Genomic DNA, 24,040 nt, shown 5'->3' on the forward strand with positions numbered 1-24,040 from the left:
CGAGTCACCGCTGACTTTGCGTGTTTCCGACCCTTCTGCAGAGCCAGCAGGCAGGGCCGATCACAGCAGGCACGCCATCTGCCTGGCTGAAGTCCTTGGCATTGTTGGAAAGCAGGGCTGCAGGCAGGCACCCAAAACAACCCGGGGTGGTTTTCAGCCAAAACCCAGGCCTGGAAAAATGAGAAGTCAGTTCCTGTTTCCGGCTTCAGAAACAGCACATACTTCTTTGATAGTGGAAAAAGGATTTGCACAATTAGTTTAGATCAAATGAGGACCTGTTGAACCCTTGCCCCACAGGCAAGCTGAACTTTCTGGAGGTTCAAAGTTTCTCATTTTTCAGTTTTCAAGTGCTTCTGGGTCCCGGCCTTGGCTGGAAGTAGAAAAGTTAATGCTTTGCAGAAGGAACCATCCCTGCAAAGCTCCCCCACTCTGCTGGGTGTCAGGAATGAGTCTCCGGTGGGCGTTCCTGCCTCTTGGCGTTTTTCAGCACGTTCTTTAGACATGAGGCATTGGTGGAATATATTTGCAAATTAACACAGATTTGCCTCTGTTCATGGCTCTATTTTTAACCCTGTAGTTTATTTACTTGTCTCCTCAGAGGCACAGTGAGAATATCCCCAAGACCAAGCCCGTCCTTGGGGGATGAAAGAGAAAACACAGGCTCACTTGATCCCGTTATCCGGCCCTCAGAGACCTCGTTGTGAGGTGTTAACAGCACCCCCCACCCCCGCCAGCCCCCTCTCCCCCCGCCGATGAAGCCATCAGTTAAACAAACGAGTGAACCGCTGATACTTCCAGGAACATAAAACGGGGCTCATTTAAATGAACCAGCTCTTGCCATTGGGTGGTACTGGGAACTCACTGCATTTCCAAACTAATATACGTTAAGTTGAAAATAGGTGAATTGCTATCCATTCAGACTTGGTACCAAAAATCTTACATTATTGTGTTTAGGCAAGTGAGCAGCTTCTAGAATCTCCTCTAGAGTCCATTTATTTGTCTGGGAATTTAAGTACGCCTGGCTTTGTCTCATCTTGGGGTTTGTTTTTGCGGGCAACGTTGAAAGCATCACTACAGAATGAACCGGAATTCTTAATCACATCTTACGTAGCCACTGTTTGAAATCTGAAGAAAAAGGCTATCACTGAGAGGACTCAACTTTTAATACCTAATTCCTAGTAATTTTGGTAGTCGGAAAATCTTTATTTTTTTTAAATGAATTTGTCACAGAGTGGGGCTTAGGATGCCAAATATATAATTCATTTAAATTGTCATAATCTTTTTCAATCCACAAAGTGTTTTTCAAATGACAAAACAGAACATGTGTAATTTTATAATCCAGTTTAAAAAAAAAAAAACAGAAATCAAAGCTACCATCGTCTTCCTCCTCATTTTAGAAATGTAATGCTGGTACATGTTTGTATACGTAGCTTGTTGATTTCACCTAAGATGACAAGACATTACTGGAAATGTCTGTTTAGAAGGCGTAGGTCTGGCTGTGTCCATTTACAGGAGAGGGAAGGAACAGTTCCAGAAGGGAAGTGTTTGGTGGAGGACACTGGGGGGAGCCAGGTTCTAGATTAAATAGGGACAGATGTTTGGGTTCTCAGGATAACAGTGACCCTGGGTTGGGATGACAGATTTCATACTTTCCTCTTTCAGAATCATGTCTCCAACCTCCTTTGTGTACGGCGAGTCTGTGGACGCATCCAACTTCATTCAGCTGGAAGACCTGGAGTGTCATTTCCAGCCTCTCAATGTCACCCTTCAGGTATCCACCCCTGGAGACCTTCTCTGTCACTGGGGACCAATGGAAGGGCCCAAGGGATGTGCCTTCTATGAAAGACAACGAAGGGGCCAGGCTCCTTCCAAGAGAAACTCTTCCCAGCCTGGTTGGCTGGAGCAGTGTGTGTGTGTGTGTGTGTGTGTGTGTGTGTGTGTGTGTGTGTGTGTTTGTGTTTTCCATAACTACACACAGAATTAATCCCTTTGCTGTGTGGTACTCTGCTGTGTAGACCCCTCTGCTCTTCAGTATTTGGAGGGAGAGCTGCATGAATGCTCTGAATGCTGAGGCCAGGCCAGCATCCCTGCCCAAATGGCCCCAAAGGACCCCTTTCAGTTCTCCATCATTCTTCACATTGTGGACAGGGCAGCCTCAAGGATTTGCCGTGTCTCCTTAATCCTGGACTTCTCCACACTGACTCAGCCAGGAGCCCACTCCTCCCACAGAGGGACAGCCTTTCAGAAGTGGGGTTTTACAAGAGCAAAGCAGTGTGAGCGATGGGAACTCCCCCAGGGGAAACACGCTGCTCTCCCAAAGAACAGGGCTGGCTCTTCCATCACATAAGCACTGTGTCCAGCAGGTCCACTCGGTGTGGACTGTGGACACCGTGAAGGACAGCATCCTTCTGGAAGCCAGGGGTGGGCACACTTTTTTTGCAAAGGGCCAGAAGATAAGTATTTAGGCTTCGCGGGCCATCCAGTCTCTGCAGCAACTATGCAACTCTGCTTCTGTAGCATGGAAGCAACCATAGGCCATGCACAAACGAAACTGTAGCTGTGGACACTGACATTTGAATTTCATATCATTTTCACATATCATGACATGTTCATCTTCTTTTGATTTTTTTTCCCAACCATTTAAAAATATAAAGCCATATTAGCTCGCAGGCTGTACAAAAGCAGGTGGCGGGCCAGATCTGGTGTACAGGCCATCATTTGCTGAGCCCTGCTCTAAGTACAGACCCTTCAGGCCAGTGCTGTTCAACAGGAGGGTCTTTGAACATAAAGTTAGAGGGACATAAAGTTAGAGAATCCAGGCATTCTCCTCAATTGACAAATGCGGGAAATGTAGGCCCAGCGGGTAGAGGACATGCTGCAGGGCACAGAGCTGGGATCAGCCAGGCTGGGGCCAGGACTGGGCGGGCATTGCCTGGACACCCCTGTGTAGCTCAGCACCTGCCAGGAGCTGGGGATGAAGTGATGGAGACAGTGTACCGTAATCCACATCCCACATCTCTCCAGCTCTAGCTCCCGAAGCCCTCCCCTGCCTCCCCTCCATCCTTCCCCACAGAGAAGATAGTTTCCTGGTCTGGCATCTGCTGCTGTGGCCAAATAATTATTTTTTTTTTTCCCTGTGGCCACTCCTAGGTGGACCAAGGGGATGACGAATAAAGATGGGGTGAGGGTCCAGAGAGGGAGGCAGTAAAATATTTGTGGTCTCTCACAAACAGTGGTCTTCCTTTCTCCAAAGCATTCTCCCAGGCAAGAGGCCTCCGAAGCCATGATGGATAGCACACATCCCAGCTCAGAGAGGAGGCGCCTGCCGGCCAGCTAAGCCCCAGCTGTCACACCCTATGTTTGATTTACAGGGAAAAAGGGAAAGATGAGGTTAGCCTTGCTTTTGAGACCTTAGAGTGATTGCTGGGAATAGGGCCTCAGTGGTTCTGAATTGCTTCTCAGAATTAGTTTCTTTTTCTCCATTGCTTTTTTGTAATTGGATAGAAAACAGATAAAGGCCAGATGGAGTTATTTCATTTTGCTTAAATCATTTTAATTTTAACTACTTACAAATTAAGTAAGTTTAGTTACTTAAACTAAACTTTTGGAGGTGTCTTACAATAAAATATACAGTCAAAAACATTATTGAGGGCTTCCCTGGTGGCGCAGTGGTTGGGAATCCGCCTGCCAATGCAGGGGACACGGGTTCGTGCCCCGGTCCGGGAAGATCCCACATGCCGCGGAGCGGCTAGGCCCGTGAGCCACAACTACTGAGCCTGTGCGTCTGGAACCTGTGCTCCGCAACGGGAGAGGCCGCGACAGTGAGAGGCCCGCGCACCGCGATGAAGAGTGGCCCCCGCTCGCCGCAACTGGAGAAAGCCCTCGCGCAGAAGCGAAGACCCAACACAACCAAAAATAAATAAATAAATAAATAAATAAATTTACTAAAAAAAAAAAAAAAAAAAAAAAAAAAAAACATTATTGAGAAGGGGTCAAATGACACACATCATGTAATGAAAAGGGTATATGCAGAAATTAACACAACACTGTAAAGTAACTATACTTCAGTAAAATAAAAATTTTTTTTAAAAGAGGATATAGATGTTGAAAGGAGAAGACAAAAAAGAATAACAATTATACAAAAACATATTCAAAAGATACACAAAATGTTCTTTTCCCCCTCTTTAAAAAAAGAAAGAAAGAAATCTGAGGGCATGTGGTTACATCATGTTTCTCTGAATGCATTTTTGCAGGGAGCTTAAAGTTTCGTATTCAGGCAAAGAGCTTTCTTCTTGTATCCTGACGTAGATACAGGCTGGGGAATAGGGGCGCCAGAAATGACTGATTGGCATGACCCTTAGATTCTCCTCGTGATTATCAGTTGCCTGAGGAAGTACATAGCATTCCGTTCAGGATTAAGAAAGTTGGCTGGGTCTGAAAGATAGATAGTGTGTGTCATTGACTGGAAGGAAATCCTCTTGTGTTAGCAAAGCTGACAGTTTCCTTGAGAATTCTCTGACGACTAATTTTCTGGTATAACTGTCATTATTCTGACCATTCTGCAGGAAAGCCACTGACCAGGTTGATGGTGATAGTGACCCCCAGAAAAAGGTAGAGATAGTGGGGGAGAATGGGGTCAGGGATATGGATAAAATTCTATGTTTCCTTATTCTGGCAACATCCTTCCTGAAGAAAAGCACAAGTCTTTCCATATAAAGATATTTTTTCTGTGTCTTTTCAAAGCTAATATTCAACAAGCTGCGTCATTGTTTAAAGACTCCACTGCAAATGCTGATGGAAGGAAGGCAGAGATATTAGTCTTGGTTTCAAAGTTTCATCAGAGTTTTCTTAACAGAGACGTAATAATTTGTTGACCATTGATAGTTGGCTGGTTTTTTTTTTTTTTTTTTGCATCATCAGTCATTTCCCTCACCTGAAAAATGATGAAAAATAATACAGATGTTACACAAGAACATTTGCAGAGAGTCAGACGTTAAGACATTTGTTAAAAATAAATAAATAAGGTAATGTAAGCTCTCCCATCCGTCTGGTTTTGATGGATGAAATCATGCAAAACAAAATCATAATCTTCTTTTCTTCCCCCCACTTGTGCTTTAGTTGGGATTTCCCAGACAGGTCAATAGGTTTCTCTTCAATTCTGTGCTCTCACATTTCACTTCAAATTAGCTATTTCCATCCTGGTTGGATATTCCTTCCTTTTCTTGTGCCTTAGGGTTGTTGTTATGGGTGAATTGTGTTCTTTCTGAATCAAGAGTTGCCAACAACTGCTCATCCACTCAACCGTTTTTTGTGTCTGTTCTCTGAAGCAGAACTCACTATTGCAAAAAACGAAAACATGCTTTTCTAGGGAAGAGCTTGCTGGAGCTAGATCCTTATACGTTCTGTCAAGTGTGAAGACCCGGTGACTTGTCCAGCCCGTCTCCTGGCTCTGCCCTTCTGACCTCAGCTTCAGAGATGCCCTGAATCCCTGAATTCTCTGTCTAGCCCCCAGGCCACCAAGCAGTGTTTCATTTCTTCCTCTCTCTTGCTCCTACCCATCTTTTTTTTTTTTTTAAATAATATCTCATGTACATTATTGATACTATGTATAAAATAGACAACTGATGGGAACCTACTGTATAGCACAGGGCACTCTACCTAATGCACTGTGGTAACCTAAATGGGAGGGAAGTCCAAAAGGGAGGGGTCATCTGTATGTGTATGGCTGATTCATTTTGTTGTGCAGTGGAGGCTGGCACAACATTGTAAAGCAACCATACTCCAATAAAAATTAATTTTAAAAAATAACATCTTTGAGACACATACCTTAGAGTTTACCTGTTTAAAGTGTGCAAGGCAATGACTTTTTCCACAATTCTGTTTATACAGAATTGTGCAACTGTCACCATAATCTAATTTTAGAACATTTTCATCACCCAAAAAGAAACTCCATACCCATTAGCAGTCATTCCGTATATTAGTCTCCTACTGCTGCTATAACAAATTACTGTGAACTTTATGCCAAATTTATTATCTTACAGTTCTGGAGGACAGAAGCCTGAAAGGGTTTCATTGGGCTAAAAGCAAGGTGTCAGCAGGGCTGCGTTCCTTTCTGGAGGTTCTAGGGAAGAATCCGTTTTCTTACCTTTTCCAGCTTCTAGAGGCTGCCGCATTCTTTGGCTCATGGCCCCCTTCATCTTCAAAGCCAACAATGGCCAGTTGGATCTCTTTTACAATACATCTCCCTGATTCTGACTCTGTCTCCCACTTCCCTATATAAGGACCCTTGCCATTACATTGCACCCACCTGGATAATCCAAGATCATCTCTCGATTTTAAAGTCAGCTGACTAGCAACCTGAAATCCCCCTTGCCATGTGATATACTCAGTTTCCACGGATTAGGACATGGACATCTTTGGGAAGCCATTCTTCTGCCTGCCACACTCCTCATTCTCCCTTCCCCCCAGCCCTAGGCAACCACTAATCTACTTTCTATCTCTACACATCTACCCATCTCTTTTACTCTCCTTCATCTTCCATTTCTTCCTTGAGTTTCGTGTTCAGCCTTTGCTCCATCTCCTTCCCTGTATCGGTCTTTTTGTGGCCGCCATCTTTTCTCTCATTTCTCAGGAGATAATGGGCTGCTGGAAACGGAAAATAGGGAGGACTGTGGTGGGAATGAGAGGGGTAAAGTTTACAGGACCAAATGCTGGGACAGAAAAGAGGTGCACAGGTGTCATCAAACAGTATTAGCAAGTGATAAGCTGTAAGTTATGGAGAAACCAAACCAGCTAGATAGTATAGTAAAAACAGCCCTTTCTGTAAGTTAGGTCATTTGGTTTGGGGACAACCCACTTTTTCTTTGAGGGTCTCAGTTACCTCAAACTGTAAAAGGAAAGGCGTTGGACCAAATAAGTGGTTCTCAAAGTATGTTTCCTGGGCCAGCAACATCAGCATCTCCTGGGAACTCATTAGAAATGCAAATCCTTTAGCCTCCACCCACCTCCTCCCAACCAGACCTACAACTGCAGAAACTCTGGACATGACCTTGCCCCAATCTATGTTTTGACAAGCCCATCTGGTTATTCTGATATGTGTTAAAGTTCGAGAATTACTGGTCTAGATTATTTCTGAATCCCCACCAAGTGTAATAGTCTATGAGTAAATTTCCAGGTGTGTAAAAAGAAATATAATTTTTAGCTGGAAGAATACAAGAAAATGCTAAAGGGTAAGAAGGTAATTTGAAGGTTTGGGGATGTTAAATGCATATTCGAAAAATTTCTATTTCATTGAAATCTCTTATCATTTGATATTTCACTTCACTTCAAGTCATGACCTTCTGTATCCTAAACCCTAGTATCTCTGTGTATCATTTCAAAGGATTTTAGAGTATATATTGCAGGACGTGAAATGAAGATCTCTATTTCTATTAAAACTTGCCGTGTGTGTCTCACACCCACAGGTCTATAACACTGGGCCAAGCACCCTTCCTGGGTCATCTGTCAGCATCTCTTTCCCCAGTCGCCTGTCACCTGGAGGAGCTGAGATGTTTCATGTGCAGGAGATGGTGGTGAGTTCTCATTTGTTTTCACACTTGCTTTCAGGCTCAAGCCAGCCCATTCACATTTTGTATTCCACCCAAGAGCCCAGAAAGGTTAACTCATTCTACCTTTGGAAACATACCTGGAGAAGCCAGGAGACCTGCAACACCTGAATTTCTACATTGAGACAGCTTGGTTCATGCCATGAGAAGACCGCTTTGGGGATGGGCAAGCGTCAGTTATGAACCTGACTTCTGGGATGGGCTTTACTGGCTCTGGGAACCACCAGCAACTGTCTGTAGTCTTGTGCGTATCTGAATGTGTTTTTCTAAGGGGAAGATCCCCAGCACTCATAAAGATTCTCATAGGGTCACTGATGCCTGGAGGGTGAAGGATTCATTCATAGGACAGAAATGTAGGTTGAAACTCAAGTTCATGTGCAGAATATGCCATTCAACTTGATCCCAAGTCAGCTGTAGATGATTTTCTCTCAACTAGGATATGATCGTTCCGCCCACCTCCTTGGCTTCTAGGACATCACATTCCCTTGGTTTCTCCTTTCTCACTGGTTTTCTCCTCATCTCCCCAACTTCTACAGGGCCCAGGGTCTCTTTTTTACCACCCTTAATCTTAGAGATCTCCCCCAGACTCATGGCTTTATATTCAGTCTGTGCTGATGACACCAGATGTTTCTCTCTCCAGCCCAGATCTCTCCCATGAATCCCAGACTTTGACAGTTAACTACCTTCAGGCCATCTCTACCTGGATGCCTAACAGGAATCTCAGTCTTCTGCACAGCTGAACTCTCAACAGTACCCCTCCAAACCTGCTTCCCCCCACGACCTTCTGCATCTCAGCGACAGCTACTCAGTCCTTCCAATTGCTTGAGTCACCCTTGATGCCTTTTCCCCACAATTCACATCTGATCCGTCAGAAAATCTGATGTCTCTGCCTTCTCAACAAATCAGAATGTTACCGCTTTTGACCCTTCTACTGCCAGCACCCTGGCCCAAGGCACTGTCATCTGTCATCTGGGTTATTGCAGTGGCCCCCTCACTCGGGTCCCTGCTCCTGCCTTGGCACCCCTGCCATCTGTTCTTGCCCCAGCGGCAGAGCCAGCCTTCCAAAATCTAAGTCAGGTCATGTCATCCTCTGCTGAAAACCCTCCAGTGGCTCACTTACCCCGCAGATTCTTCCAGCACCTCAGCCAACCTCACAGTCTGTCTCCTGCCCCCTCTGACCTCTCCTCCTCCTCCTCCTCTTCGCCACTCTCTCTACCGCAGTCATCCTGCCTCCTTGCTGGCCCTAGAGCATGGCAGATACTCTCCCACCTCCTGAATTTTGCACTGGATCTTCCCTCTACCCAGCACGCCCTCCCCCAGAGAGCCACGTGACCTCCGCCCTCACATCCTCCTGGTGCTTACTCAGATATCACCTCCTCAAAGAGGCCCTCCCTGACCAGCCTTTGTCCCAGCACCCCTCACCCCCTTTTCCTGCTTGTATTTCACCATCACCCTCATCACCAGCTGACATACCATGTATTTCCCTATTTGACTAGATTATCTGCCTCCTCCTGGCCCCATACAATATAAGGACGGGGATTTCTGTCTGCTCACTGCTGTATTTCCAGGGCCTCCTATATGCAATGCTTGGCATATATTATATGCTCAATCAATATTTGATATTGGACTGAAAGAAAAAACCCACAGTATAAAACAAAAGAAAGAGTCATTTACTCTTTCTACATGAATTCAGGAAAAGTTTCATGCTGATAAAAATCGCCTCAGTGTGCCTGAGAGTCTGGAGTGGCTGGGTGTGAGGGTGACCCTTCCTGGGAGGGAGGGTGTGTGATGGTTGAGAGAGTCACTACATAAGGAGAGAGAGTGTGGTCCACGTTGAGGGCACCACTGAATTGTTCCTCTTGCACGGGCACATGAGGGACAGCTAGCCAGACAAAGGGACAGTCTCTCCATGGATAGCTTGAAAATCAGGGCAGCAAGACCCATGGCATGTGACACATCTGAGCGCACAGGAGGCTCAGAAAGCGTCATGTGATGGCAATGATGGTTTCCCGCATTGCTGTCCTCTTGGGTCACGTGGGCTGAAACCCTGGACCACGGGAAATGTTGAACGCGGAACATGTGCCCCTCCTGGCTTGCCTGCTTGGCCATCCCCACCACTCACGGTATTCCATTCCTGCTCCACAAAGTGCCCGTGCCTGGGCGCTCTGCTGAAACAGCGGTAGAAAAGCCCCCCGGTGTTCTGCACCTACAGCTACCACGGTTTGAGCTTAGCGTGAGGTTCCTGCCACCCACATGCTCCCATCTGCCCCCTTACATAATGTTCATCTCACCAGCCACTCCACCTTGTCCCCACAGCTAGGGATGCTCTCCTCACAGAGCATGTTCTATGAGCCGTTCACATAAACATCTATAATGTCGTAGAGAAAAATGCTCCCCCATGGACAAAATTATTTATTGAGCAAAATAAGAAATGTAAGTCACTCGGATTCTGAAAGTATGTCAGCACCAAGTCCACCCCCTTTTCTCTTTACTGATCATCAGACCGAGCAGGAGCCACTCAAAAGGACTTTGGGACGTGTTTATAAATAGCTGGCTTGGCGGGAAGGCATGAGAAGTGGTTTTTCTGACGATTTGCAGAACTGCCTGACTGATCATCCAGCTGAGTGGACTCTTGAAAACCCAAGTGCTGTGAGCTGCCTGCATTCCGTTCTCTGAGTTCTCAGAAGCAGACCCTTTGGATTTTCAAACCGGTACTGAGAATTTTCAAAAGTATGTAACAGAATTCTCAAGGACGGCCAAGCCTTTGCTTGGATACACCAGCCCGTATTCAGAGGCCCTTGGCGTTTGTGTGGTATGGAAAATCAAGCTCACTGGCAAATTCTCACTAAGCAAGTAGTGAAGTACTGTGTTCTCATGGACAGTCATCACCGGAGACCAGAGCGATGATGAGATTAGAAACGTAAAAGCCAGTGCGTGATGGATGCAGTGATGAGGCAAGAGTCCCAGGTACTGTTTCAGAGGCTGGTGGGCAGCACACCCTCTACCCTAAAGCCCACAGGGCTGAGAGCAAGGGCGTCCTGCAGCTCAGCCAGGTTCCCAGCCTCGGCCCCTCCCTTGCTCAGCAGCGCCCAAGAATGCCTACTGGGGCAGGTCATACAGCTCGCGACGTCCTCCACTCTGGCCTTTCGGGACTTTGAATAGAGTGGGGCTCTTGTTCTGGGCATTTGGGTGGTTTGGTGCAAGTCAGACTCACTCCTATTAGGAGAAACCAGTACTCCTTCCCTGTATTACACTAGGAGAGGCCCCTAAGGCCTGGTGGCATCCCCCCGTACCCCACCCTCAGCCACCACCATCCCCCAGTCTTGGACAGGCCCCTGGGCAGCCAGGAGCCAGCTACCTCCTCAGCCAGCTGAAGCCCAGGAGCAGAGAGCAGGCATTGAGAGAGGACGTATCTTCCATCCCTCCCCACACACCACGGGACCCTCAGATTGTTTCTCTCCCTTCAACAGTGCCCGTGGTATCCATCATCTGTATAGATTGCTGAGGGTGGGCGTGCTGGCTGACCCCACGGGTCTGAGCTATCACCCCACCTAAGGCCCCGACTCTGCAACACAGTTTTCTAACTGTTGGTTCAGAATTCATTCAGAAGTGTCTGGGGCTGCAGCCAGGGTCCCTGGACAGGACAGACCTGCCTCTACACTTCACCAGAGAGTCTTTTGTTCTCCCGAAGTGTTTTTTGAGGTCAAGCTGCCTGTGAGTGGAGAGTGCCTTTGCTCACGTGGGAGAGATTAGTACAGGAAGCCTAGTGCAGTGGGACTCCTTTCTGTGTCCACCCAGCTGAGGTTCCTGGTCTCCTTCCCTCAGAGCAAGTGTTCCAAGCCCCACCACCCTGCTTGTGTTTTATTTAGAAACAGCCTTGGTGGTGGCCTGAGGAACGACCTGCAGTTTCCATTGCCCGCCACCCACTGGGGTTGTGCCGAGTCCTGTGGGGACGCTCGACTCCCCACAGCACAGCCAAAGCATGGGCAGGCCACCACGACCCTAGAGACCATCAGGAGGCCTAGTGGGAGGACCATGAAAATAACAGAGAGAGTGAGAGAGGGGAAGAATGACAGACTTCTCTGGCCCATCTAAAATAAGAATCATCACAGGGACTTCCCTGGCGGTCCAGTGGTTAAGACTCCGCACTTCCACTGCAGGGGGCCCGGGTTCGATCCCTGGTTGGGGAACTAAGATCCCACATGCCACGCAGTGCAGCCGAAAAATAAATAAATAAATAAAATAAAGATGAATAACTAAAAGTTATAGCAGAGTAGACATTTCCCCCAGAGGTACAGTGCATGTTGATAGTTGAAGTGATAAAAATAAATAAAAATCATCACAAGTGCTAGATCATCCTTGATTTATTCTGCAAACACTGGCAGAGAAAGCACCAATGATGTTCCAGGCTCTACTAAGAGGAATAAATCACGCAACACTGGCAGAAATTCAGTCTAGCAGGAGGCAGATCTGTGAAATGTAACTGCAGTGCCACGTACCAAATGCAGTCATGGAGGCACGCCCAGACCCAGGGATGTACAGAGGTATGGACCCCACCCTGGGGAGGGGACAGCAAATGCTTCATGAAGCAGGCTTTTGGAGTCAGGGCTTAGGGGATGTGTAGACGTTCACCAGGAGAACACGTGATGAGAACATTCCAGACAGAGGGAGTGGTCAGCGTGTGTAGGAGTACAGTGGAGGCCCTACCTGGTTCTCCATTCTCTCTGCCCACCTCTTATACATACAGGCAAAGGTGACTGTTCTCTACGCCTTCTGCAGGGCGTGCAGCAGATGGATTTCTTGGCAGTGTGACAGGGAGTGCTAAACCACTGTCATTTCCCGTGACAGTTGGTGAGGTTCTGGGGTGCATCATTCATTCTGGGGTGCATCATCTCTGTTTGCTCATGGACCCGCACCTTCATTTCTCTTGACTTAGGATTGGGGAAGGCCAGGCGCCCTGCTCCCCGAGGCTAAGCACACGTCGTGGACGTTGCCGGCAAATGATCGGGCTGCTGCAGGGGAGAGTGGCTTCTGTGGGCCTGACTACCCGTGTGAGACAAGCCATAGGCACTTGCTCCTGAGAGAGAAGGTTCCTGTTTGGATTGAGGATACAGCTTCTCTCACACAGCTTGATAGGAACCTGCCTGGAAACTGTAACGACCTCACTTTGTTGTGGGCCTGCTGCAGAGATGGGCCTTTTAGCAGAGCCCCTGAGCACAGGCCTAAGAGAGGGCCAAGGTAGCACATATGTCACAAGCTTTATGGCTCATGAAGGCAAGACCTTTTGAACTTGGGTGGGATCCTGCTCCAAACTTAAGTTTACTCACAGGGGATGAAGGTTCAGGGGAAAGAATGGGAGGTCGTCTCAGGACTCAAGCTTCAGGTGTTGACACTGAAAACCTGTCTGTGAGCAACTTTCTAACACTGGAGAAGGAGGCTTAGGGGTTTGGCTTCTAATAATATGCAGGAAGAAAAAAGTTATAAATGACTTACAGAGAGCGAAGGGCTGGAACTTTATTCCAGGTGAAAGTCCTGGGTCTTTCAAAAAACTCTAAAAGTAATCTAGAAGAAACATGAAATAAATACCATACCCTTCTTTCTTCCTTCTGCAAAACTATCTGAAAAGGTTTACCTCTCTGGTTTGTTCTGTCCCTACTACTGGGCAGTGATTCTAAAGAACTGACATGATTTCCAGGAAGTAAAATTGGGTGGGAATGAGGGATAATATTCCAAGGAGACACATCAATAACTTTGCCATAGGGTACCATTAGGATATTGATATCAATATAATATCAATACCTGTATTCATTAGAATATCCAAGTTGGTGGCAAGACTTATATCTTAGTAAATTATAACCTTCCCCCTCCCCCCCGCCAGTGCATGTGCACCAGACAAGGCTGCCCATGATCTAATTTCTGCCAAAATGAGTCAGTTGATACTGGAACCTTAATTAATTTGTGATGAGGATCTCCATATCCCTATGAAGAAAAGATGCACCTGATATATCAGTGACCACACAGTAGCTTAAACTTAGAAATGGAAGACTGAATTGTTTTGCCCAAGGATGATCTGGGGAAGACAGATCTGCTTAATGAAAGTGGTGTTGGGACCATCAAATCGATCACATTTGATCAAAGGCTAAAGAGTGAATAAATTTCTCCTGAATAACTGACAAAAAATGAATACCACTTACTGCTGTCCTGAGGCTTTAGTGGCTTTTTTTATGTGCTGTTAAATTTAATCCACACAGCAGCTCCATAAGGTAAGGTCATTATCCCAAGTTAAGGAACCAGGACTCAAAGACTTGCCCAACATCACACAGCTGGTAAGTAATAGAGCTGGGTTTGTAGTCAGATCTGTCTGACTTCAAAGCACAGGTACTTCCCCCTGTACTACTGTGCACACCCCTCCTGGGCGCACTGCCCACTCCCCAGTCACCAGAGGTAGACTCAGTCAACAGAACAGACAGAAGATGAGCAGACCACCAAGAATCACCCACTTAATGAGGAGCATCTACCCCAGGACAGCGAGGCACCAACTGCTATCAAAAGAATAACTAACACCAGAGGTTATATTAACGAGGCAAACAGAAGAAGATTTTAGAATGAACAAGACTGATGTCTTCAGAGAGATGCAAAAAGACAGTATTCCCATGAAATAGAATAAAGAGTTTTGTAAATTTAAAATTTTGATCATTCAAATAAAAACCTTAGTATATGAGCTGTGTAGTAGAATGGATATAAAAGAATAAAGTAGTGGACTGGAAACTTGAGGGATTTCTCAAGAATGTAGTACAAAAGGACCCAAAAAAAGCCAGTTAAACTGTTAACAATCTGGAATGAGGATCTAAATGCTCTCAATATAAGAGTTAGGAGGCTGGCAAGATGGAAGTGAAAGCAAGCCAAGATTCTTGTCTTGTTCGGGGGAAAAGTTTGTGTACCAATTAACTCAAGGCTTTGATAAAAATAAACTTTAAACGTGCAAAAATTTTAATGGCAACTTAGAAGAATAAAAGCAATGTAGGACATCCAAACCACTAAAGAATAAGAAGCACTTAAAAAGAAAGAACTCATGAAGAAGCAGGTGAAGGAGAAAAAAAATTTTTACATGTATATATATATGAGATGGCAAGAATAAATCCAAATATATCAATAATCAGAATAATTGAGAATGAATTAAAATGCCTTAGTGAAAGACAGACTTTCAGATGGGTTTTTTTTTTTGACCCAGGCATAAGTTACTTGTAAGAGACACACCTTTAAAAATGACCCATAATGTAAGGCATTCAAAAAAAGATAAGGCAAATGCTAACAAAAAGAAAACAGGCATAAGAATATTAATAACGAAATAGAATTGAAGCAAAAAAATTGTTAAACAGGGCCAAAAAAATGTATTTCAGAATGATTAAAGATACAATCCAATGATAATTTGTAATATAAATGAATTTTTATATAACCAATCACATAGGTATAAAAAACATATAAAGTAATACCTGACAGAAAAACAAGGAGAAATTTACACATTCACAGTTACTACAGGAAAATTTAATACACTGTCCTCAAAAATCATGAGTATTTGAATAATGCAACTAACAATTGTGATCTCTTAGAGAGAGAAAGACCAAGACAGAATGAGTCAGAATGTCTGGGTTTCATTAGTACTTGCCTGCTTACCAGCTTTTGGTAACCTTGAGGAAGTCACCTAAATTCTCCAAGCTTATTTTCCTCCTCTGTGAAATGGACTATCTACTTCACATGGTGAGGATGGAAGAAGTTAATGTATATGGAGCAATTAGTAGAGTTCCTAGTATGTAAATAAGGGAATGCACATTCTTTTCAAGCATATGTGAACATTCACAAATTACCCATGTATTGCACTACAAAAGCAAATCCCAATAGAATTTCAAAAGTCAAAGTAATACAAGCCACATTCTCAGACCACAATGCAATAAACTTGGAAGTTGACAACAAAAGTTTAGCCAAACAACCAACCAAAAACAGAACTATTTGGGAATTTTTAAACACCATCTTAATTTACTTTTTAGATAAAAAAGAAATCAAAGAGGAAGGAATAAACAAATTAGAAATGAAAGACAGTGAAAGCTTGTTCATATCAAAACTAATGGTTGTAGACAAAACCCACACAGAAGAAAATGTCACTACTCATATACAGAAAACAGGAAAGACTGAAAATAAGTGACCTAAATTGACAACAAGAGCTAGTAAAAGGACAATAAAATAAATTCAACTGTAAGAAAGTAAAGTGAAGATATCATTGAAGATAAAGCAAAAGTCGTGAAATGGAAAAAAATCAAAAGTATTCTACATCAATAAAACTAAAAACGGGGGCTTTTTTTTGTCCAGTAAAATAGATGAACCTATAGCAAATTTGATCAGGAAATGAAAAAGAGTTGTAATGCCAAAAAACAACCCTAGAAATGATCAAAGAACTACACTCACATGGAGAAGATTTTTAAATTATAAGATGTTATTTTCACAATATAATGCCTGCAAATATAAAAAGCCTAAAAGAAGTGTTATGAGGTAAAAAATCCAGCTAGACCAATTACCTCAGGAAAAAATATGAGTAGTGTACAGACATCAAATTATAATGCTGTACACCTGAACCTTGTATAATTAAAGAAAAATGAAGTGTACTCAAAGACTTGTGCCTTAAAAAAGCACCAGACCCAGATAGCTATTTAGGTAAGCTCTACCAAGCTTTCAAGGGACAGATAATTTCTGTGTTATTTAAGCTGTTCGAGAGAGTAGAAAAAGATGAACAGCTCATTCTAGGATACTAACATAACCGTGATTCCAAAACTAGAAATGGAGAATGGGCATTAACACAAAAAAGGAAACTGCAGGCCAAACTCGCTTTGAAAACAGAAACAAAAATTCTAAATGTTTGCAAATCGATTCCTTTTAGAAGAAGAATCTATCCTGAGTAAAGAAGGATGTAATCCAGGAATGCTAGGTTGATTCTCCATAAAGAAATTGATTAACATTATTCACTCTATTAATAGTAAAGGGATGAAAGATGATATAACCAGATGATTGTCTTGATGAGGGCTTCTAAAAAGTCAAAAATTAAATTTAACATCCACTTTTTTTTTTTTTAACTTCTAGTAAGGAAGGCATGGAAGGGAACTTCCTCGGCTTGACAAAGGTCCCCTATCAGAACCTATAGAAAACTCCCACCTGATGCTGGAACATTAGGAGCTGTCCCACCTGCGGAGTGGAGGCATGAGTTCCTGCTTTTGTCTCTCCAGTTTAGCAGTGTTGGACGTCATAGGAATAAAAAGAAATGAATAACCTTTATTGTCAAGAAAGAAACCAAAGTATCCCTATTGCAAACAATGTTATTGTCTCCCTAGAAAATCCAAGAGAATCAATTGACGCAATATGAGGCTTTGTGAATGCCGCAAGTAAAAGCTTGGGCACACTTATAAACTGCCTGACCTTTGAATGCATTCCCCAAGCCACACACAGGTCCATCAGCTAAGGGTGGAAGCCTTACTGGATCAAGGTATTTCTCTGCAACCTCTGACCAAACATTGACTGATAATTAAGCTATACTGATCGAGGACAACCTCTAGGAAACCAGGTTTAAAAATAAAAACAATGTAGAAAAAATTACTGAGCAGAGACGTCAAAGGCTACACACTTCATGAGAAACAGGCTCCACAGAATAGTCCTGGCAACTCAGTAAACAAACAAGCAAAACCAAAAAAGAACTGAAAGAAAAGAGAATACAGCCATCCCTCAGTATTTGTGGAGGATTGATTCCAGGACTGCCCTGTGGATACCAAACTCCATGGATGCTCAAGTCCCTTATATAAAATGGCATAGTATTTGCATATAACCTACACACTTCCTACCATATTCTTTAAATAATCTCTAGGTTATTTATAATAACTAATACAAAGTAAATGCTATGTAATAAATAGTTGTAAATACAATGTAAATGCTACATAAATAGTTGCTGGAAGGCAACAAATTCAAGCTTTGCTTTTTGGAACTTTCTGGAATTTTTTTTCCCAAATATTTTCAATCTGTGGTTGATTGGATCCACAGATGCAGAGCCTGTGGATAAGAAGGGTCAACTGTAAAGAAAAAGAAGTAAAGCCTCAGAGACGTGGGGACACCATAAAGCATAACAAAATACACATATTTAGAGTTCCAGAGGAGAGGATAGAGAGGAGGGAGCAGAAGAAATATCTGATGAAATAATCACCCCCAAACAATCGAGGTATATAAACTCCTTCACAATAAATGAAGAAAATTGTCTTATCCATCTGGGAAGAAATTACGGAAAACCTGTACCTCACTTAGAAAAAAAACAGATGGATGAAAAAGTTATATGTAAAGAAGAAGAAGAAGTATTAGTAGAAAGTGCTGAATATTTTCATAATCTTTAGATGGGAAAGCTTTTCTTCATAAGCAAGTCATAAATTCTAGAACCCATAAGAGAAGGCTGACAAATTTAAATCTATACAAATACCAAAATCTTGTGTGATCAAAATACATCATAAACAAAACTAAAAGATATTTGGGAGAATATACTGGCAACATAGTTCACAGACAAATAATATATAAATAACTTCTACAAATCAATAAGGAAAATGCCAAAAATTATAAAAATGGGTGAAGGGATAGGAACGGGAAATTCACAAAAGAAGAAATTTTAATGACAAACATATAAAAAAATTTAATGGCAAATAAACATTAGCCTTACCAGTAATCAGAGCAATGCAAACTCAAATGAAAATGAGGTCTTTCCCCCCATTAAACTGGCAAAAATCTAAAAGACTGTTAATATCCATTGTTGGTTAAGATGAGGGCAAATGGGCACTCCCAAATACTGTTGGTGTGAAGGGCAATTTGACAGTAACTATCAGAATTTAAAATACGAATACCAACAATTCCACTTTTCAGATCCTGCCTCAGAATTCTCACATAGTATATATAGTAGAAGTTTCTAACTTTTTGATAGTAGATGTGAGTGGTCATCGTTCTCAGCTTAAATGTAGGCTTTTCCTGTGTTGGTGAAGTAGAAAATAATAATACTCCATTAGTATTCTGAGAAGGAGCTGTTAGGTTTAGGCTAAAAAAAGTAGTAGTAATATTAATAACAACAATAATAATGATAATAAATTTTTATTAAGAACTTACTATAGTTGAGGAACTGTACTAAATACTTTACCTGGACAAATTCTTTTAATTTTCATGATAGTTTGATGAGGAAACAGAGGCAAAGACAAAGGGACGGCCAAGGTCACAGGGTCAGTAAATAGCTAGGTTGATGTCTGCTCTTGACCACTAAACTGTAGAGCCACTACAAGGCCTCATAACACCGTTTTGTCTGGACTTGTAGCTGTCCAGCAGCCATAGCATCACCTGGAAGTGACAAATGTAGAAAGGTGGAATCTCAGGTGCCACCCAGACTTGGTGAATTAGAATCTGTGTTTTAACAAGATCCCCAGTGATTCCTTTGCACGTTAATATCTAAGAAGCCGTGGTCTAAAGCATGTTACTTAATTCTCTCCGAGCTTCCCTTTCCTCATCTATAAAATGGTGATGACAGTCCTTGCCACGAAAGGCTGTTGGGGGGTGGGGGGTGGGGTTTAATCCACACCTTCCTTTATTCAGCAAATGCTTTGCATGCACCCTATGGCAAGCACTAGGTTACTACGGGGAACAAAACAGACAAAAAATAATAATTTCCAGCCCTCGTGTAGCTTACATTCTGGTAGAGGCAAGTAATAAACAAGTAAAATGTATAGTACATTACATGATAGGAAATGCTTTGGAGAAAAATAAAGGAGGCAAGGGGGTGAGAGTGGGGAAGTTTGTGGTTTTAAATAGAGCTGTCAGAGCAGGTCTTGCTGAGACCTTCATTCAGGGTTGGGGCGGGGGAGGACCCAAGTTGTCGCAGGAGTTTGTAAGGTGATCATCTTTGTTCATAAGGCCTTGCCAAGTCTGTGTTTTCTGATCATTCTCTTTCCTTGATTTTGGCGCTACTTGGTTTCTCTCCTTTACAATTCCAACCCCGCATGCGGCCCCTGCGTGGTGGTGTCCGTGTCCGAATTGGAAACCAGGAGTCTCTTTGTGTGTACTCGTCAGCACTCACTCTGGTGGAGCTCTCTTCCCAGAGTGAATCACTTATCTCGCCGGCCACAGCAGTTGACAGTAACACTGATTTTTGAAGCTGGCTGGCTGTTAAGGCACATTTTGCATGAGGAAAGTCCTGGGTTTTATGACTTAGTTATGTTTGGAGGGTAGTTGCAACAAGAGATCTCCCTGCAGCAGGCTTGCTGGAGGCCAAGACATAACCTGTACATAAGCCAAGCCTGGCACTTTAAAGCAACCCAGCAAATAACCCAAAGCAAACTCACTTTTTTTTTCGGTGTCTACTACTTTCCCTCTTGGTGAACACATGCTTTTTTTTTTTTTTTTTTAATTGAAGTGTAGTTGATTTATAATATCATGTAAGTTTCTGGTGTTCGGCACAAGGATTCAGTTTTATATATATACATACATATATATGTATATGTATGTATGTTCTTTTTCAGATTCTTTTCCCTTATAGATTATCACAGAATATTGTGTAGACTTCCCTGTGCTATACAGTAGGTCCTTGTTAGTTATCTATTTTATACATAGTAGTGTATGTATGTTAATCCCAGCCTCCTAATTTATTCCTCGCCCTACCCCCCTTTCCCCTTTGGTAACTGTAAGTTTGTCTTCTGAGACACAAGCCCCTTCACTCTCAGTTTTTTCTGTAGAAATTTCTTCCTCTCCTTCATTCTCAGTTTTTTCTGTAGAAATTCGAGGGCTCACCGTAAACCAAATCACCGCTCATCCTGGTTGGGAGGTTCCTGCAAACAAGAATTCAAGGCTTAGAAACCCTCCTCAGGATGCCAAGTGTTTGGGTGATATTCACTCTTTTCCCTGATATCCTGTAACGTAAATGGTGTCATGTAAAGTTAACTGTTAATAATACAGCTTATGTGATGAGGAGATAAGGGGGGAGGGGAAGAAACCCTTCTCCAGTAGGGGCAGATGGATTTCCAGCCCTGGGGTGGATGGGGCGGGGGTGGGGTGCTATGGGATCCAACCCTCTGCCTTTGGACAGAATACAGTCGAGACATCTCCCTAGTACAACAGAACCCTGCTTCCAGCAAGTTCTCCGGGTTAAGCCATTCTGATATCCCTTGAATCCCATTTTTTATGACTATCTTCAGTTCATCATGCCCTAATTTCCCGACCTTTTCTGAGTTAAAATGGAAAACAGTTGCCTAGCTCCCTCTGTGGAGAAGTTGAGCTCTTACTTAGTCATTCTTCCCACTTCTCTTCCCAAAAAGTATCACAGTTCCTTTAGTTCTCTTTTTCCCATCGTAAGCCATTCTCTTTGTTCTCTTAGTATCTCCAAATAAATAAAAATTCAAAACTGAGCCCCTCCCTGGTGGCGCAGTGGTTAAGAATCCACCTGCCAATGCAGGGGACATGGGTTCGAGCCCTGGCCCGGGAAGATCCCACATGCCACGGAGCAACTAAGCCTGTGTGCCACAACTACTGAGCCTGCACTCTGGAGCCCACGAGCCACAACTAGTGAGCCCACGTGCCACAACTACTGAAGCCCACTTGCCTAGAGTCCATGCTCCGCAAGAAGAGAAGCCACGACAATGAGAAGCCTGCACACCGCAACGAAGAGTAGCCCCCACTCACCGCAACTAGAGAAAGCCCGCACATAGCAACGAAGACCCAGCACAGCCAAAAAACAAAACAAAACAAAACAAATTTATTTAAACAAAACAAAACTGAGCCCCAAGTACTATGCCTTTTTATCCAAGCTCTCCTCATCAACAAACGGTTGTTACTCTGGCAGGGAGGACCTGATTTACCATTTGAAAACATGCTTCTACTCTTAATAATGCCCCAGTGTAGCTCTCAGAGACACCCTGAGGTTCTCTGTAAAAAGATCAACAAGGAGATCTTAGTGGCCAAAACCATGAGGTCCAAAACTCTGCATGATCCTCCCACCTTTCCAGGCCATGTTCTGCAACCTCCTCTGCCCCAACCTCACCCCTGACCCTGTCTTCCAGCCACTCTGGACCGCGAAGGCTGCTGACCCACCCACCATGCACTTCCCTGGGCCTCCTGACCTTACTAATGCTTCTCCCTTCCCTCTGGCTGTGGAAAGCCCACTCATTCCTCCAGACCCAATTTACACATCCTTTCTTCCCTCAAGCCCTCCCAGATGCCTTCCCAGATCGTCCTGCCTCAGGGCCTTTGCACCTGCCTCTGCTGAGAACACTCTTCCCCCAAATATTTGCATGGCTGGTTCCTTCTCATAATGCAGATCTGAGCCCAAAGTTCACCTTTCCAGGAAGGTCTACCCTGACCACCTTAGCTAAAGTTGCAAACCCCCTATCAACTTTCTGTCCCATTACCCTGTGTGCTGTTTTCTTCATAGCACTCACCACTATCTGAAATTACTGTTTTTAATTGTCTGTCTCCTTCCAGAAGACTAAAAACACCATGGAAGTAAAGGTCACGGCTGTCTTGTTTGCTGTGCATCCCTAGTGTTTGGTGCCCGGACTCTCTGCACATAAGCACTATATGCAGTAGGTGCTCAAATAAATGAAAGCATTGGCTACTCCCACTCTGTTAGTATCACCATCACAAATATTTCTCTGGGCGTTAGGATAGGGTGTGTGTCCTTAGACACCTACACACCCTGCCGCACATCTAATGAGCACCTCATACGTTCCAGGAACTCGGAAAATGTGCACTGAATTTCAATCCCTGAGTAGAGATGTTTTGACAATTTCCCTTCACCCACAACAGAGGTTGCTTTAATTTCAATGTAGGAGAAAGTAAAAATGTAAAACTTTGAAATAAGGGGCTGAATCACTTATTAGAAATGAAGGCTTTGAAGAGCAAACTTGAACTCCACAAATTTTGATCAGAGAGATTATGAAAACGTTCCCTCTCTCTCTTTCTCTCTCTCTCTCTCTCTCACACACACACACACACACACACACACACACACACACACACACACAAGTCTGCTGATTTCAGCGATGGCCTCAAACCATTTTTTTAATTTTTCCTTCTTTCTGCACATGTCTGAATGTGAGCTGAATAATCAGGTCCTGAAATGGGTCAGAATTAGGTTGGCTGTAATTTTTTTTCTCAACAGAAGCCAAACACTTAGGGGAGATGGCTGATGGAATTATGGAGCAAGAGTTACGTTCCTGGGCTCGTGGGTCAATTTTAGTTTGGTGGGAGGGAGAAAGCGTGTGTGTTTCTGGGCAAGCTTACACCTGACCCGCACCCTCTGGAAGGTGGGGATGAGCGCCAGCCTGGGCTGCGCGTGCACACTGTGGTTCAGAGACTGCCCTTTAGCCCTTGTGGACAGAGCGAATTAATCAAGGCAGTAGGGCCAGCTCCCCGCTGGCTGAGGGCGGCACCTATCAGGGGTTGCGGGGCTCGTGCGCACGGCTGCTGTGACATCTGGAAGCATTAACGCTTTGTGGCAGCATGCGCGTGATGATGCTGAGGTGCCTGTGTTCTCTGGTCTCCCAATACAAATGGGCCTTAGAAGTTGGTGGTTATGCAGTTTACTTTCCTTCTTCCTTTTTTCATTCCTTAAGAGCAACATAGCCCTGTCACTGCAGGGGCGATGGGTTGGTTGTTAGCAAAGTTGATAACAGGAAATCTCACTGAGGATAAACAGAACACATCAGCCATTGCCCAGAAACACATGGTTCTCATTGAACCTGCCGAGGACTAATTGTGTGTGTATCAGAAGCACGAAAACAGGAAAACTCCTTTCTGATAGACCCACCAAGCCTCTTCTGACCAAAAGGAACTTTCTTAGCATTGTTAGATACTGAGAAGTCATTATCTCCCCAGCTGTCAGGGTGCTAACTCCACTTAACTTCTCCTAAACACATGACCGAAAGCATGTTTCAGGCCTCTCACGGAGTCTTAAAGCTTTAGATTCAATGAGTGACATCTAGGTTTCTCTTCCCACTGCTCTGATGCGTATCCCCTCAGAAAACCAGTGTAAGAGGTTAGACAGATGCTTACACCTGAAACATAGCATCCAGAAAATGACTGTTATTTACCTTTTGGTAAAAGAGCAATAATAAAGTGATGCATCTAATAAATGCAGAGATAACTCAGTGATTCCATAGGTGTGTTGCTTTATCCTTTAACGTAAGATGGGTATGAGCTTCATTCTTCACTATAAGATGGGTCCAAGAGCTAGAACCGGAGCTTAAAGAAGCCAATACAATTCCAGGGACTGTGTTATGTCCCACATCAGGGCTACTGACTCATTTATTATTCAAATCAACAAACCATTCTGCTTCCAAAATGTTTCATTATCTGTGGAAGGAAAGTATTTTTGGCATGCACATCAA

General features: G+C 43.8%; 1 protein-coding gene across 6 annotated transcripts in view; it reads left to right on the top strand.

The window, feature by feature from the left end:
• Positions 1 to 24,040, top strand: part of ITGA9 (integrin subunit alpha 9) — a 355,586-nt gene that overhangs the window by 284,364 nt on the left and 47,182 nt on the right. For 5 of the 6 annotated variants that reach the window (XR_009505770.1, XM_059939171.1, XM_059939172.1 and 2 more), the window contains exons 22-23: positions 1,663 to 1,771; positions 7,464 to 7,571. Coding sequence is in view for 5 of the 6 variants with exons in the window: in XM_059939171.1 (XP_059795154.1) it covers positions 1,663 to 1,771; positions 7,464 to 7,571 (217 nt within the window). In the remaining variant the exon portion in view is untranslated. Of the gene's footprint in view, positions 1 to 1,662; positions 1,772 to 3,253; positions 3,962 to 7,463; positions 7,572 to 24,040 lie in introns of those variants that run through there. The other variant, XM_059939175.1, reaches the window with a different exon arrangement.

This window comes from Balaenoptera ricei, chromosome 11, assembly GCF_028023285.1.
Source record: "Balaenoptera ricei isolate mBalRic1 chromosome 11, mBalRic1.hap2, whole genome shotgun sequence".
Classification (NCBI taxonomy): domain Eukaryota; kingdom Metazoa; phylum Chordata; class Mammalia; order Artiodactyla; family Balaenopteridae; genus Balaenoptera; species Balaenoptera ricei.